Raw genomic sequence first — 16,392 nt, forward strand, 5'->3', positions numbered from 1 at the left:
TGCACAGAATGCAGGCCACTCCTTTATATGCACAGCATGGAGGCCACTCCTTTATATGCACAGAATGCAGGCCACTCCTGTATATGCACAGAATGCAGACCACTCCTTTATATGCACAGAATGCAGACCACTCCTGTATATGCACAGAATGTAAGCCACTCCTTTATATGCACAGAATGCAGGCCACTCCTGTATATGCACAGAATGCAGACCACTCCTTTATATGCACAGAATGCAGGCCACTCCTGTATATGCACAGAATGTAAGCCACTCCTTTATATGCACAGAATGCAGGCCACTCCTGTATATGCACAGAATGCAGACCACTCCTTTATATGCACAGAATGCAGGCCACTCCTTTATGTGCACAGAATGCAGGCCACTCCTTTATATGCACAGCATGGAGGCCACTCCTTTATATGCACAGAATGCAGGCCACTCCTCTATATGCACAGAATGCAGACCACTCCTTTATATGCACAGAATGCAGACCACTCCTGTATATGCACAGAATGTAACCCACTCCTTTATATGCACAGAATGCAGGCCACTCCTGTATATGCACAGAATGCAGACCACTCCTTTATATGCACAGAATGCAGGCCACTCCTGTATATGCACAGAATGAAAGCCACTCCTTTATATGCACAGAATGCAGGCCACTCCTTTATATGCACAGAATGCAGGCCACTCCTGTATATGCACAGAATGCAGACCACTCCTTTATATGCACAGAATGCAGGCCACTCCTTTATGTGCACAGAATGCAGGCCACTCCTTTATATGCACAGCATGGAGGCCACTCCTTTATATGCACAGAATGCAGGCCACTCCTTTATATGCATAGAATGCAGGCCACTCCTTTATATGCACAGCATGGAGGCCACTCCTTTATATGCACAGAATGCAGGCCACTCCTGTATATGCACAGAATGCAGACCACTCCTTTATATGCACAGCATGGAGGCCACTCCTTTATATGCACAGCGTGGAGGCCACTCCTTTATATGCACAGAATGCAGGCCACTCCTGTATATGCACAGAATGCAGGCCACTCCTTTATATGCACAGCATGGAGGCCACTCCTTTATATGCACAGAATACAGGTCACTCCTGTATATGCACAGAATGCAGACCACTCCTTTATATGCACAGAATGCAGGCCACTCCTTTATATGTACAGAATGCAGGCCACTCCTGTATATGCACCGAATGCAGACCAATCCTTTATATGCACAGAATGCAGGCCACTCCTGTATATGCACAGAATGCAGACCACTCCTTTATATGCACAGAATGCAGGCCACTCCTGTATATGCACAGAATGTAAGCCACTCCTTTATATGCACAGAATGCAGGCCACTCCTGTATATGCACAGAATGCAGACCACTCCTTTATATGCACAGAATGCAGGCCACTCCTTTATGTGCACAGAATGCAGGCCACTCCTTTATATGCACAGCATGGAGGCCACTCCTTTATATGCACAGAATGCAGGCCACTCCTGTATATGCACAGAATGCAGACCACTCCTTTATATGCACAGAATGCAGACCACTCCTGTATATGCACAGAATGTAAGCCACTCCTTTATATGCACAGAATGCAGGCCACTCCTGTATATGCACAGAATGTAAGCCACTCCTTTATATGCACAGAATGCAGGCCACTCCTGTATATGCACAGAATGCAGACCACTCCTTTATATGCACAGAATGCAGGCCACTCCTGTATATGCACAGAATGTAAGCCACTCCTTTATATGCACAGAATGCAGGCCACTCCTGTATATGCACAGAATGCAGACCACTCCTTTATATGCACAGAATGCAGGCCACTCCTTTATGTGCACAGAATGCAGGCCACTCCTTTATATGCACAGCATGGAGGCCACTCCTTTATATGCACAGAATACAGGCCACTCCTTTATATGCATAGAATGCAGGCCACTCCTTTATATGCACAGCATGGAGGCCACTCCTTTATATGCACAGAATGCAGGCCACTCCTGTATATGCACAGAATGCAGACCACTCCTTTATATGCACAGCATGGAGGCCACTCCTTTATATGCACAGCGTGGAGGCCACTCCTTTATATGCACAGAATGCAGGCCACTTCTGTATATGCACAGAATGCAGGCCACTCCTTTATATGCACAGCATGGAGGCCACTCCTTTATATGCACAGAATACAGGTCACTCCTGTATATGCACAGCATGGAGGACACTCCTGTATATATACACAGAATGCAGGCCACTCCTTTATATACACAGAATGCAGGCCACTCCTTTATATGCACAGCATGGAGGCTACTCCTTTATATGCACAGAAAGCTGGCCACTCCTTTTTATGCACAGCATGGAGGACACTCCTGTATATGCACAGAATGCAGGCCACTCCTTTATATACACAGAATGCAGGCCACTCCTTTATATGCACAGCATGGAGGCTACTCCTTTATATGCACAGAAAGCTGGCCACTCCTTTATATGCACAGAATGCAGGCCACTCCTTTATATGCACAGAATGCAGGCCACTCCTTTATATGCACAGAATGCAGGCCACTCCTTTATATGCACAGCATGGAGGCCACTCCTTTATATGCACAGAATGCAGGCCACTCCTTTATATGCACAGAATGCAGGCCACTCCTTTATATGCACAGAATGCAGGCCACTCCTTTATATGCACAAAATGCATGCCACTCCTCTATATGCACAGAATGCAGGCCACTCTTTTATATGCACAGAATGCAGGCCACTCCTTTATATGCACAGAATGCAGGCCACTCCTTTATATGCACAGAATGCAGGCCAATCCTGTATATGCACAGAATGCATGCCACTCCTTTATATGCACAGAATGCAGGCCACTCCTTTATATGCACAGAATGCAGGCCAATCCTGTATATGCACAGAATGCAGGTCACTCCTTTATATGCACAGAATGCAGGCCACTCCTTTATATGCACAGAATGCAGGCCAATCCTGTATATGCACAGAATGCAGGCCACTCCGTTATATGCACAGAATGCAGGCCACTCTTTTATATGCACAGAATGCAGGCCAATCCTGTATATGCACCTAATGCAGGCCACTCCTTTATATGCACAGAATGCAGGCCACTCCTTTATATGCACAGCATGGAGGCCACTCCTTTATATGCACAGAATGCAGGCCACTCCTTTATATGCACAGCATGGAGGCCACTCCTTTATATGCACAGAATGCAGGCCACTCCTTTATATGCACAGAATGCAGGCCACTCCTTTATATACACAGAATGCAGGCCACTCCTTTATATGCACAGCATGGAGGCCACTCCTTTATATGCACAGAAAGCAGGCCACTCCTTTATATGCACAGAATGCAGGCCACTCCTTTATATGCACAGAATGCAGGCCATTCCTTTATATGCACAGAATGCAGGCCACTCCTGTATATGCACAGAATGCAGACCACTCCTGTATATGCACAGAATGTAAGCCACTCCTTTATATGCACAGAATGCAGGCCACTCCTGTATATGCACAGAATGTAAGCCACTCCTTTATATGCACAGAATGCAGGCCACTCCTGTATATGCACAGAATGCAGACCACTCGTTTATATGCACAGAATGCAGGCCACTCCTGTATATGCACAGAATGTAAGCCACTCCTTTATATGCACAGAATGCAGGCCACTCCTGTATATGCACAGAATGCAGACCACTCCTTTATATGCACAGAATGCAGGCCACTCCTTTATGTGCACAGAATGCAGGCCACTCCTTTATATGCACAGCATGGAGGCCACTCCTTTATATGCACAGAATGCAGGCCACTCCTTTATATGCATAGAATGCAGGCCACTCCTTTATATGCACAGCATGGAGGCCACTCCTTTATATGCACAGAATGCAGGCCACTCCTGTATATGCACAGAATGCAGACCACTACTTTATATGCACAGCATGGAGGCCACTCCTTTATATGCACAGCGTGGAGGCCACTCCTTTATATGCACAGAATGCAGGCCACTCCTGTATATGCACAGAATGCAGGCCACTCCTTTATATGCACAGCATGGAGGCCACTCCTTTATATGCACAGAATACAGGTCACTCCTGTATATGCACAGAATGCAGACCACTCCTTTATATGCACAGAATGCAGGCCACTCCTTTATATGCACAGCATGGAGGACACTCCTGTATATGCACAGAATGCAGGCCACTCCTTTATATACACAGAATGCAGGCCACTCCTTTATATGCACAGCATGGAGGCTACTCCTTTATATGCACAGAAAGCTGGCCACTCCTTTATATGCACAGAATGCAGGCCACTCCTTTATATGCACAGAATGCAGGCCACTCCTTTATATGCACAGAATGCAGGCCACTCCTTTATATGCACAGCATGGAGGCCACTCCTTTATATGCACAGAATGCAGGCCACTCCTTTATATGCACAGAATGCAGGCCACTCCTTTATATGCACAAAATGCATGCCACTCCTCTATATGCACAGAATGCAGGCCACTCTTTTATATGCACAGAATGCAGGCCACTCCTTTATATGCACAGAATGCAGGCCACTCCTTTATATGCACAGAATGCAGGCCAATCCTGTATATGCACAGAATGCAGGCCACTCCTTTATATGCACAGAATGCAGGCCACTCCTTTATATGCACAGAATGCAGGCCAATCCTGTATATGCACAGAATGCAGGTCACTCCTTTATATGCACAGAATGCAGGCCACTCCTTTATATGCACAGAATGCAGGCCAATCCTGTATATGCACAGAATGCAGGCCACTCCGTTATATGCACAGAATGCAGGCCACTCTTTTATATGCACAGAATGCAGGCCAATCCTGTATATGCACCTAATGCAGGCCACTCCTTTATATGCACAGAATGCAGGCCACTCCTTTATATGCACAGCATGGAGGCCACTCCTTTATATGCACAGAATGCAGGCCACTCCTTTATATGCACAGCATGGAGGCCACTCCTTTATATGCACAGAATGCAGGCCACTCCTTTATATGCACAGAATGCAGGCCACTCCTTTATATACACAGAATGCAGGCCACTCCTTTATATGCACAGCATGGAGGCCACTCCTTTATATGCACAGAAAGCAGGCCACTCCTTTATATGCACAGAATGCAGGCCACTCCTTTATATGCACAGAATGCAGGCCATTCCTTTATATGCACAGAATGCAGGCCACTCCTCTATATGCACAGAATGCAGGCCACTCCTTTATATGCACAGAATGCAGGTCACTCCTTTATATGCACAGAATGCAGGCCACTCCTTTATATGCACAGAATGCAGGCCACTCCTCTATATGCACAGAATGCAGGCCACTCCTCTATATGCACATGCACAGAATGCAGGCCACTCCTCTATATGCACAGAATGCAGGCCACTCCTTTGTATGCACAGAATGCAGGCCACTCCTTTATATGCACAGAATGCAGGCCACTCCTTTATATGCACAGAATGCAGGCCAATCCTGTATATGCACAGAATGCAGGCCACTCCGTTATATGCACAGAATGCAGGCCACTCCGTTATATGCACAGAATGCAGGCCACTCTTTTATATGCACAGAATGCAGGCCAATCCTGTATATGCACCTAATGCAGGCCACTCCTTTATATGCACAGAATGCAGGCCACTCCTTTATATGCACAGCATGGAGGCCACTCCTTTATATGCACAGAATGCAGGCCACTCCTTTATATGCACAGCATGGAGGCCACTCCTTTATATGCACAGAATGCAGGCCACTCCTTTATATGCACAGAAAGCAGGCCACTCCTTTATATGCACAGAATGCAGGCCACTCCTTTATATGCACAGAATCCAGGCCACTCCTTTATATGCACAGAATGCTGGCCACTCCTTTATATGCACAGAATCCAGGCCACTCCTGTATATGCACAGCATGGAGGCCACTCCTTTATATGCACAGAAAGCAGGCCACTCCTTTATATGCACAGAATGCAGGCCACTCCTTTATATGCACAGAATCCAGGCCACTCCTTTATATGCACAGAATCCAGGCCACTCCTTTATATGCACAGAATTCAGGCCACTCCTTTATATGCACAGAATTCAGGCCACTCCTTTATATGCACAGAATTCAGGCCACTCCTTTTATATGCACAGAATGCAGGCCACTCCTTTATATGCACATAATTCAGGCCACTCCTTTATATGCACAGAATTCAGGCCACTCCTGTATATGCACAGAATGCAGGCCACTCCTTTATATGCACATAATTCAGGCCACTCCTTTATATGCACAGAATGCAGGCCACTCCTTTATATGCACAGAATGCAGAAACCCTGAAATGAAAACACCTGAAGTGATGAACTGCAATATAAGTTGGTGTCCATGCAGCATGTAGACGCATTTTCACACTGGCCACTGAGCAAACAAAACCCAAAATAAAAACATAAAAAGCAAATACCCTACTACAGTAAATAAATAAACAGCAATAGTGCATGAAAATAATATAGAGTGTTTAGTTAACATAATTTTGATCAAAAAAATGTAAAAGACATCTCACCACGTCACGGTGACCCTATTCGGGACGATCCTAACCTCAGGAGAGCTGTTCAGCATTGTGAGAAGGAACGAATAAGTGCAGGACAAGATCCTGTAAGACATATATCAGTAGTGCCACAAAATCATGTTCAACCTCTGTTAAAATACGGAGAAAGTACACAATCGTTTCAAAAATTAAATCAAATAATGCAGAGAAAGTCTTTAGAGGTTCTTTGGAAAATCAGTTCAATCAGACTTCATTCCTCAGTACACTGAAATGGTTCTCCCAACAATTTTAGCAGACAAGTTAAGGCCAAAAGCTTAAAGTTTAGTCTAAGACCCTGATTCATAGAGACAGGCCATTTTCTTACCAGTTTTGATAAGGGGGCATATTGGAATGAGACACTCCTTATTCAGGAAGAGCTGCACGCCAAAAGTGGCATCCGTCTCTTTGTGCCATGTCCTAAATCTTACTCCATTCCTTGATTCGAGTAAGATTTTTGGAGCAGGGAACGCCACAGCTCGTCATGAATTAGACGAGCTGTGGAGTCACGCCATTGCTGAATCTCCCTTCCCACCCCAGCTCCACCCATTTTGGAGGCTCTGTTAGAAACTGGTGTGAAGACTTCAAAAGTTGCTACATTTTTATGCAAATAAAAACTCTGGCGAAAATGCTTTGATGAATCGAGGCCTAAGAGTGAGATAAGGATTTGGGACAACATTGTCTACCGCCTCCTGTCCAAGTAGGGAAAGGTGTTATAGAATAAACTAGCACCAGCAGGTATTCTCTGGATAAGCATGCACAAAGTAATTACAGAATGACCTCTATGTTGGAATCTTCTTAGTACGTCTTAGTATTTACCATTCTCTTTTCTAACCCTTAGGGTCAACCAGGGACTCCAGGCAAAGAAGGACCTGGAGGGAAACCGGTTAGTATTGTTACTGTAGACGTATTTGTAGTGTCAGTTGCACGATTTATGATCTCTATAAATAGCTTAAATCCGATACATGTATTAAGAAACATAAAGATACTTCATTTTTCTTATTGCTTACCACATAATGATTAGAACTTCATTAAAAACTAGTACAAAACAAAGAAAATGACATCTCTCAATAGCAATAATTGTTTTTATTGATATTCATACTTATTTTTTACAGTTGCAGTAAAGTATGTCAGCTGATGATGCTGTCATAGTGACCCTTGCATTACTTTCACATATGCTGTAATGGATTTGTGTCATATGCTTCTTTCTTTAGCACAGTGGTGAGGTATATCATTTCCTTTAAATTACACAATTGTTCTTTACTCTGGGTAGTAAACAATCTTTAACATTTGTTCACATTTTAAGGCTATTTTACAGTTCACATGCATTGGGGGGATATCTGAACTATGGGTGGTGTTTCTATAAAAAACTGTCAACAGTTCTATTAGTTATAGGTAGATATTTAAAAAAAATAACCTAAAATTAAAAATGATGGAAGGCATTCCTTAGAAAAGCATGTGGAAAGCAAAACAGAAAAGAGAAGAATGGCGGGTAAGATGAGGAAGTTAGGAACGTCGTTATATCATACTCCTTATCAACTTTAATATAGCTGTGAAAATCCTGTTGGTTTCTAAACCTGGACCAAAGCTGGCATAACTGGGCTGCAAAATCTGACGTAACCCAAGATGAGATTTGGCTTCAAAAATATATAGTGACTTTTGGGGGTCATATAATGAACTCTAAAAACAAAATCGGATTTCATCGGGGGATACAGGTGGGTTTTTTGGGTCAGGTCTTACTGATTTTCCCTGATACACTTCGACTTTATCTACGGAGCTATATACACAGCTTCCACATGAAGCTAAGATACAGCCAACTGAAAAACGCATAAAGCAAATATATAAAAGGTTGTAAACAAACTAAAATGGAATGGAGGGCTATAGTTTAAGGCAGGACACGGTAGACTTTTTCAGCTTTGTCTAGTAGGTGTTTTATTGCTCTGTGTTTTTATGTTTTTATGTTTAGTTGAGTATAGGTGACAGTTTTTTGGCCACTGCGAGTAATAAACCGTCTTGAAGTATGTGTGCAGAAAGCTGTATAGGATTGCATGCAGTATATTGTTTTTATGTGCTGTAAATTTGTATCCATATATCTAGTAGTTCTGTACAGTCTAAAGACTGTCCCTTTCACCTATTCTCTCATTTCATACACAGAGAAAATGATTGCTGTAGATGTGCCATAAACTGATGTCTACATGCTGTTGTTATCAACCATTTTTTTTATTGAGCCCACTATCAGTTTAGTTGAATCTGTAATGTCATTTTTATTTCTACAGGGAAAACCAGGAGTCCCTGGAATAAAGGGAGAAAAGGTAAACTGGCCTTCACTTTATTCTCATATTGTTCTATTACAGTAAGGATACAGAGTAGTAATGTTTTATTTTGGGTTTTTTTTGTAGGGTGATCCATGTGAGGTTTGCCCAACCATTAGCACTGATGGCATTATCAGTGTGCCAGGTGTAAAGGGGCAGAAGGGTAGTTCCGGAATTGGACTGCCAGGAACACCAGTGAGTAATAAATAAACCATGACAAAAGGCCCCCATACACATTAGACTGTCAGCCGAACCAGCCAATATCGACGGGTCCAGCCGACAGTCTAATGTATATCGGAGTACCGAACAACTAATTGTCAGGGGAGATGTCGATAAGGCATGTTCGATTCCTGACTGACGATCACTTTGTTCTCCTGGAGATAAGCCGTCGTCAAACATGTCTGATGGCAGCTTTCTCATAAAGAACAAGGGAGTGCTCTACTAAAAGAACACTCATGTGTTTTGAAGAGTCAAGATGGCTGTTGGTTGAACAATCTGCCAATACATCATTTGACCGACAGCCATCTAATGTGTATGGCTGGCCTAATTCCGATACTGGACATCCGCTCCGAATCATTAATTATGCTATGTGACCCAAATGTCCTTAATAAACTCAACTACTTTAACTAGAATGGTGGATGACTGGTGTGGACCAAGAATGCAAAAAATCAAAGGAATCTAACACCAGGTTTTTGCTACCCTATCTGAGAGCAGAATGATGTAAGAGCATAAACCCTGATTCCAGTGATGTATCACTTACTGAGCTGCTTGCTACAGTTTTGATAAAATCATTGCTTTATCTTCAGCAGATCTACCAGTTCTCTGAATGCTGAGCTCTGTATGGCCCCAGTGACACCACTGACTGGCAGCTTTCTGTATACACTGTGCATTGGCAGAAAGCTGCCAATCAGTGATGGGGCGGAGTTATACAGAGTTCATTAATATGGACTACATGGCAGCAGGTTTACTAGTCTCTTGGTGATAAAACAGTGATTTTATCAAAATTACAGCAAGCTGCTCAGTAAGTGACACATCGCTGGAATCAGAGTATCTGTCTTTATATAATGCTGCTCTCAGATTAGGTGGCAAAAACCTGGTAACAGATTCCCTTGAGTTAGCTCATTCTGATAACTTCTCAGTGACTCATTCTTTAAAAAAAAGAAAACATCACGCATCTGACTCTTACTTTAATCCTTTGTAGGGGCCAGCAGGCGTATCAGGACCAAAAGGTGAACAGGTATACCTGGCATGAGTTGGAAGAATAACAATCAATTCAGGCTTGCATTTTCTCCACTGTACAAGCAGGCCTTCATATATTATTCTTCTCTGCACCTTGTGTGTTACATAAACTTATAGAATTGTTCTAATATTACACCTTAATGAAGTTACACTGCTACAAAATATTTCTATTGCACATCATTGTTCTCAACCTTACAGAGCTGTATAAGATGATAATCATTAATCGCTATATAGCATATAAGAGGTGATGATGATTAGTCACTCCATCAATTTATATAAAAGTTCTAAAGAAATAGATGACACATCTGACCCCAGTGATTTCAATAAAAACAGGAATCAGTTGTGCCCTTCTGCATGTTATATTCTTGTACTGTGGACCATAAGGAAACTATTGTTAGGCTAGGGTCACACCTAAGCTTCGTGTAGTGAGCCTTTTTATCTCTATAGATCATGCAAAACATAAATGAGCTCATTCAGGAGATTTCAAAGCTATAAAATAGCTCTTAAAATACTAGCTTGCTTCGGTTAAAAAAAAAAGTCAGGATAGAGTTTTAGCTACTTTATGATTTTTTTATGAAAAGTAATATCACAGTGCTTTTTTATTTGAGTAAGTGATAAAATAAAAAGGGATTCACAGTCCTGATATATAGGCATGAGGGAGGCTGTTGAATTTGGTACAGGAGACTCGCGGCCTATCCAGACATGGCAGTCTGCACTTGGACAATGAATGTCGGATATGTAAAACTCGCCATACCCTTAGAACTTAGTCACACGACCAATTTTTAAATGTAAACATTTAGAAGTCTACAATTATAACATCAGAAGAAACAGAGCGGGAATCCAGTTAAAAAATCCCAGCATGCACAATCAGATTGCAATTTTTGGATGAAAAATGCCAGTAGACGTTTGCATAGACAAGAAAAATGAATCCATTTACCAGATCAGATTTAAAAAAAGAATAATGAATTGGGACAATAGAGAAGAACATTTTTTATATAAAACAGATGAGAAAAAAATGGATAACATACATGTAATAGGGATAAAAAAAAAATCCTAAAACAGAGATATGGATTTAATATGGACATGTAAAACAGATCAAAACAAATGTCAAAAGGTACAGAATGGAAATCTGATGAATTTGAGGATGATCATGAGAATAGTCTCTAAGGCCCTAATTCATCAAGGCAATTTTGCTAGAATTCTGGCGTAAATTGCTTTAAAAAGTCACAAAATTTTGGCACAATTCTGAGTTGCGAAAACCTTGCTACTTTTGGCATTTTTCCCAGCTCTGCCAAAATGCACGCCATTCGTCAGCTGCTCCATACTTATGAAGAGGCATGCAACTCTTAATGAATCAGGAGCGTTTGACTCCACCATGCCCCCTCATCAAAACCGGCAAGAAAATGGCCTAGATGAATCGGGGCTTAAATGTTCTACTGAATGGAAATGACCAACAGGGCACATGGTATATTGTACCCATCTACAAGACAAAGAGAAGTATACTGGAAATTATATTTCCTTTGGTCCAAAGCAGCAGCATGAATAGTTGTCAAAGCATTCTTAGTTACCATTGCCCTTTTGCTATTACCTATAAAAAATGTCATTACGGAAGAATGCCTGCCGTTTCCTTTTTTTCCTACCCAATTTAGAAAAAAAAATGGTTTAGATAGCAGTTAAATTCCTGATGTGCGTTTGGCTTGGAATCATTAAAACATACAATAGCATTCCCACCTGCACAAAGTTTATTGATTTTGATTGATTTGCCCATAGCCTTCAGCTACTTTCACTAACTATAATGTCAAGATCTTTATATTGTCTAGGTGGGATTGTTTATTTGCCTTTCTTAGGAAATAGTTCAGTGAGGTTTATTTGATATTGTTTTATTACTAAAAACCAGTTTTCTTCTGTATCCAATAACTATAAAAGTAGACCTAATTTTACAATGCACATATCATATAAAAGGCTCAGGTGTGGAGAGAGGGTGTTGCTGAGGCAACTATCCATGGTGGCAACCATCATGTATGTGTCCTATTACGTAGAATCAGACACAAGCACAGTACCTACCAGGTATCATTTAGTTGCCCCATCTAGAGGTCATGAGATTTGTGCTGAACTCTACTAGCAACTGCAGGGTCAGAAAACACGGACTTGGAAAAGGAGTCTCTTTAATTTCCAAAATTCAGATTAAATTAGCATCTGCCTCTGGTTGGCTGGAGGTGGTGATATAACCCGATTCACCCTCCTAAAAACAGGCTGGAGCCAGCAGCTTTATCCCAGTGTAAATAGCAAGGATGGAAGCACTGGTATAGCAGCAGTTTTGCTCTACCATGCAGTGCCACTTTCAGAAATCTATGGGACAATCCAGAGACTGGTACACATCACTCACTGACAGCTGTAATACAATCACTTGCAAAAATGATTCTTTAGGGAGTTTGAAATACTGCTATTATCCAATATGTTCAGTTCTTCAGAAATGAACAAAAAGGTTCATTTATTTTGTATGACAGGGTCTATTTTTAGGAAATGAATCATTCAACATAATAAATAAAGCCTTTTTTGTTTTGTTTGAACACAGGGAACCCCGGGCATTAATGGATTGAAGGGTGAAAAGGTAAGATGTTAAATATAATCTAATATCAATTGGCTTACAAAGAGGCAAGCTACAATATAGGATTCTGTCTTAAGTAACTAAATTACTAGGCCATGAAATCTTTTGTTGAATGGAGAGAACATAAAGAAACCAGAAAAGCATGTTACATTACACAAAATTACACGTCTGGTCAAAATGCACTGAATGTTTTCCACTTTGGCTAAAAATTTGAGGTTTGTGTTACTAAGCCCTGGCTGAAAACACCACAGTTGGTATGCAAGGTTGTGGGCCAAATGTAAACTGTTCCAAGCAATACCAAGATTACTGGCATTACTAAGTTCTCAGCTCCTGCTTCATTTTCATTAGTACAATACAGATTACTGTACTTGTACTTACGCATGTTTGGCAGCTGTACACAGTACGCAACAGCTCATCAGCTTCAGCTCATCGTGATATGCTGAAAATATAAAGTGAGTTTGTCCACATAAAACACCTTTCAATTGAAAATGTCTATCAGAAAATGATACAATGTATTGAAGTCATAATTTTTTTTAATTATAAACTTATTTTTAACCAGAACAAAAATAAATCTTAAAACCTTCTGGTTTTCAACCAAGTTAGTAAACTACACATATGAATGTCAGGATTCCTGTTGTCCTTCTACAATTTGACCACTAATGGCTGCTATTGTTCACTTTAATAATTGTGCTGCAATCCCACTCCTTACCACTGGAGGCTGCTGCTGTGTCCTGCAATTGCCCTTTCCTAAGATGGCAGATTCTGAACCTGTGGAATCCATCTTGTTTCCTGTTTGGGCCTACTTAAAGCTGCATGAATCTCTCACTCATTGCTTGAGTATTGTGTATAGCTGTTTAGTCTAGTTCCAGTCTCCAGCTCCTGGATTATCTTACCTAGACTGTTCTCACCTATCTACAGATTGTTCCCTACAACTCCTTTGCTAACTCCAAGAACTTCTACTTCCACTTTCTGTTCCTGCTTGTACTTCTTCGGCCACTGGATTCCAGCAGTGCTACACCAGTATCGTAACAGGAAACAAGATGAATTCCACAGGTTCAGAATCTGCCATCTTAGTAAAGGGCAATTGCAGGACACAGCAGCAGCCTCCAGTGGCAAGGAGTGAGACTGCAGCACAATTATCAAGGTGAACAATAGCTGCCACTAGTGGTCAAACTGTTGAAGGACAACAGGATTCCTGACAATATTAAGGTGAATAATGGCAGCCACTAGTGGTCAAACTGTAGAAGGAAAACAGGAATCCTGACAATGAAGCTACTTTCATCACTTAATCTGACAGCTTTTCTGTGTAGACTGGGACAGAAGCAGCAGAAGACAGGGATTTTAATTACACTCTACGGTACTACTGAAGACCTAAATATATCAGCATAGCAATCCTATACTTTACACACACAGATATGACTCTCCATGTCCAATGCCATCCCATAGTTTCTGACAAGGATGAAGGTATCCTCTCACTTCTTGGAGACATTTTTTCTGACCATTGAAAGTGTACTTAAAGGGAATCTGTCACAATATGCTCTGAGGCAGAGTTATCTACCAGACAACATCTTCCCCATAGCCTGGAAGAGGTCATTTACATAAAGTGATAAAAGATGATTTATCCACAACAAGCCATCTGATATAAGACATACAGGTAGGACTTTTTTTCAACATTCTATATAACCTCTGTGCCCAAATGAATACTTTAGATAGGTCAAATGTGGTGACAGATTCCCTTTAAGTGATAAATATTTCTCATCTATCCACTGGATAGGTAGTGAATTTTATACTGCTGGGGATCCAACCACTTGGACCCCACCTATCAATTGGATTGGGGATCCCCATCTCTCCCAACTTCATTCCTCGAGAGGTGACATTTGTATGGAATGCCAGTTAAGCAGATGCACGGCCTCTCCAAACAAACTATGAAAATCAGCTCTTTAAGTAACTCTTATAAAGTTTTTATTGAGTGGCATCACACATGCTCATCCGCAACATCTTCATGGTAAATCTATGAAGCAGGAGATATAAATGATAAATGTTTCTCAAGGACTATCCAATTAATTTCCATGTATTACAGCTATATTAAGGCACACATACCCTGAACTCTAACCATACAGACTATGAATTAAGAAAGTGTGTGTTTCCTCAATTTTTGAGCCACTTTAACCTTTTATGCTAGACTAGATGGAGGCCCGATGCGAGGGCGGTAATGTTATGATGGGGGCAGGCTTTGCAGCACTGAGAATCTCTTCCCCCCATGTGCTCACCCACCTATCCACTCTGTCTTTCCCCATGTGCTGACTTCTCCCGTCTGTGCTCTCTTCTTTGACCTGTCTACCCCATGTGCTATCCCCCTTATCTCTGTCTCTCTCCTTCCTGTGCTGTGTTCTCCCCTCATGAGCTGTCCCGTTTGAGATGTCTCCCCCCTGTGCTCTGTCTCTCTCGCCTGTGCACTTTCTCTCTCCCCCATCTGCTGTCTTCTCCTCTCATGTGATCTCTTCTTTGACCTGTGTACCTCATGTGCTCTCCCCCTTGTCTGCTCTCTCTCTCCACCCCTGTGCTGTCTTCTTCCCTCATGTGTTCTCTCGTTTGAGCTGTCTCCCCGCACAGTAAATCAGACCGCCGCCATCTTTGTGCAGGCAGATAGCGGCGGTCACATTAAAACTGCGCATGCGCTCCTCTTGTACAAAGATGGCAGCAGTCAGTGAATCATTCGGCTGATCCCGTGGGCGGCGTGTACGGCGTGTTCGTGATGGTGTTCCGCTGGTGGTAAAGCGCAAGAGGCTGGTACCCCCAGCGGTTTCCATATTGAGACACCCATCACTTGGGTGTCCCAATATGGCGGTCGACGAACTTCGGCCGCTTGAAATTCTGGGATCCGGACACATCTGGACGGAACAGGATGTGAATACATTACAAGGTAAGTATATTATAGATAAGCAGTCTAAACTGAAAGTGGCATGTAGAGCAGGAGAAGCTGAATAGATTAATATATAATTTTGACATCCAGTAAACCTTGTAATCTATTCATTTAAAATTCTGATTATTCTGGATTTTGGACTCCAGTGGGCAATCTTACTAACTAATAGACAACTACAGTATCTCTGAATGCACAGTTACGGGAAAGGCTGTCCTTCACTGATTAGGACTATCCACTGGACTGCTAAACCCAGAATGTGAAAGGATGTAAAGAGTGCACATTACCAATCTGTGGCTAAATCTAGCAAAAGTCAGACCCCGACTTTGGTGTTGTGGGAACTCAGTATGCAGAATGAGATCCCACATCCCTTCGTGGCCACTCTCGCAGTGAAAGAGCAAAATCTCGTGAGAGATAGTGATCGGTACCCGCTCTAATGATGTTACACTAATGACGCTACTATTCAGTAAGTGCTTAGTAAAGTACAAGGCAGGACTTGGTTAGCACTAAGATCTTGCGAGAGCAGCCACAGGGGGCTGTTGGGTCCCACTTTGCATGCCGGATGTTCAAGACCGACTTTTGCTAGAAAGTCAGGCCCTCGCAGGGGATATTAGAGACCTTATTGACTTTTTTGTTCATAGATTATAGTTTTAGGCTAGGTTGACAGAGTTTTTTTGGAGTCTAAAAACTTTCAAGTTTTTCAAGCAGCATC

The 16,392-nt window shown here is 42.2% G+C and overlaps 1 protein-coding gene across 6 annotated transcripts in view; it reads left to right on the forward strand.

The window, feature by feature from the left end:
* The window catches only part of COL16A1 (collagen type XVI alpha 1 chain), a 210,262-nt gene that overhangs the window by 139,974 nt on the left and 53,896 nt on the right, over positions 1 to 16,392 (forward strand). For all 6 annotated transcript variants that reach the window (XM_073665715.1, XM_073665716.1, XM_073665719.1 and 3 more), the window contains exons 20-24: positions 7,443 to 7,487; positions 8,878 to 8,913; positions 9,001 to 9,108; positions 10,115 to 10,150; positions 12,728 to 12,763. In XM_073665715.1, the coding sequence (XP_073521816.1) occupies positions 7,443 to 7,487; positions 8,878 to 8,913; positions 9,001 to 9,108; positions 10,115 to 10,150; positions 12,728 to 12,763 (261 nt within the window). The remainder of the gene's footprint in view (positions 1 to 7,442; positions 7,488 to 8,877; positions 8,914 to 9,000; positions 9,109 to 10,114; positions 10,151 to 12,727; positions 12,764 to 16,392) is intronic.

Source organism: Phyllobates terribilis, unplaced genomic scaffold, assembly GCF_046119375.1.
Source record: "Phyllobates terribilis strain yellow unplaced genomic scaffold, ASM4611937v1 Scaffold_2__4_contigs__length_985480577, whole genome shotgun sequence".
Classification (NCBI taxonomy): domain Eukaryota; kingdom Metazoa; phylum Chordata; class Amphibia; order Anura; family Dendrobatidae; genus Phyllobates; species Phyllobates terribilis.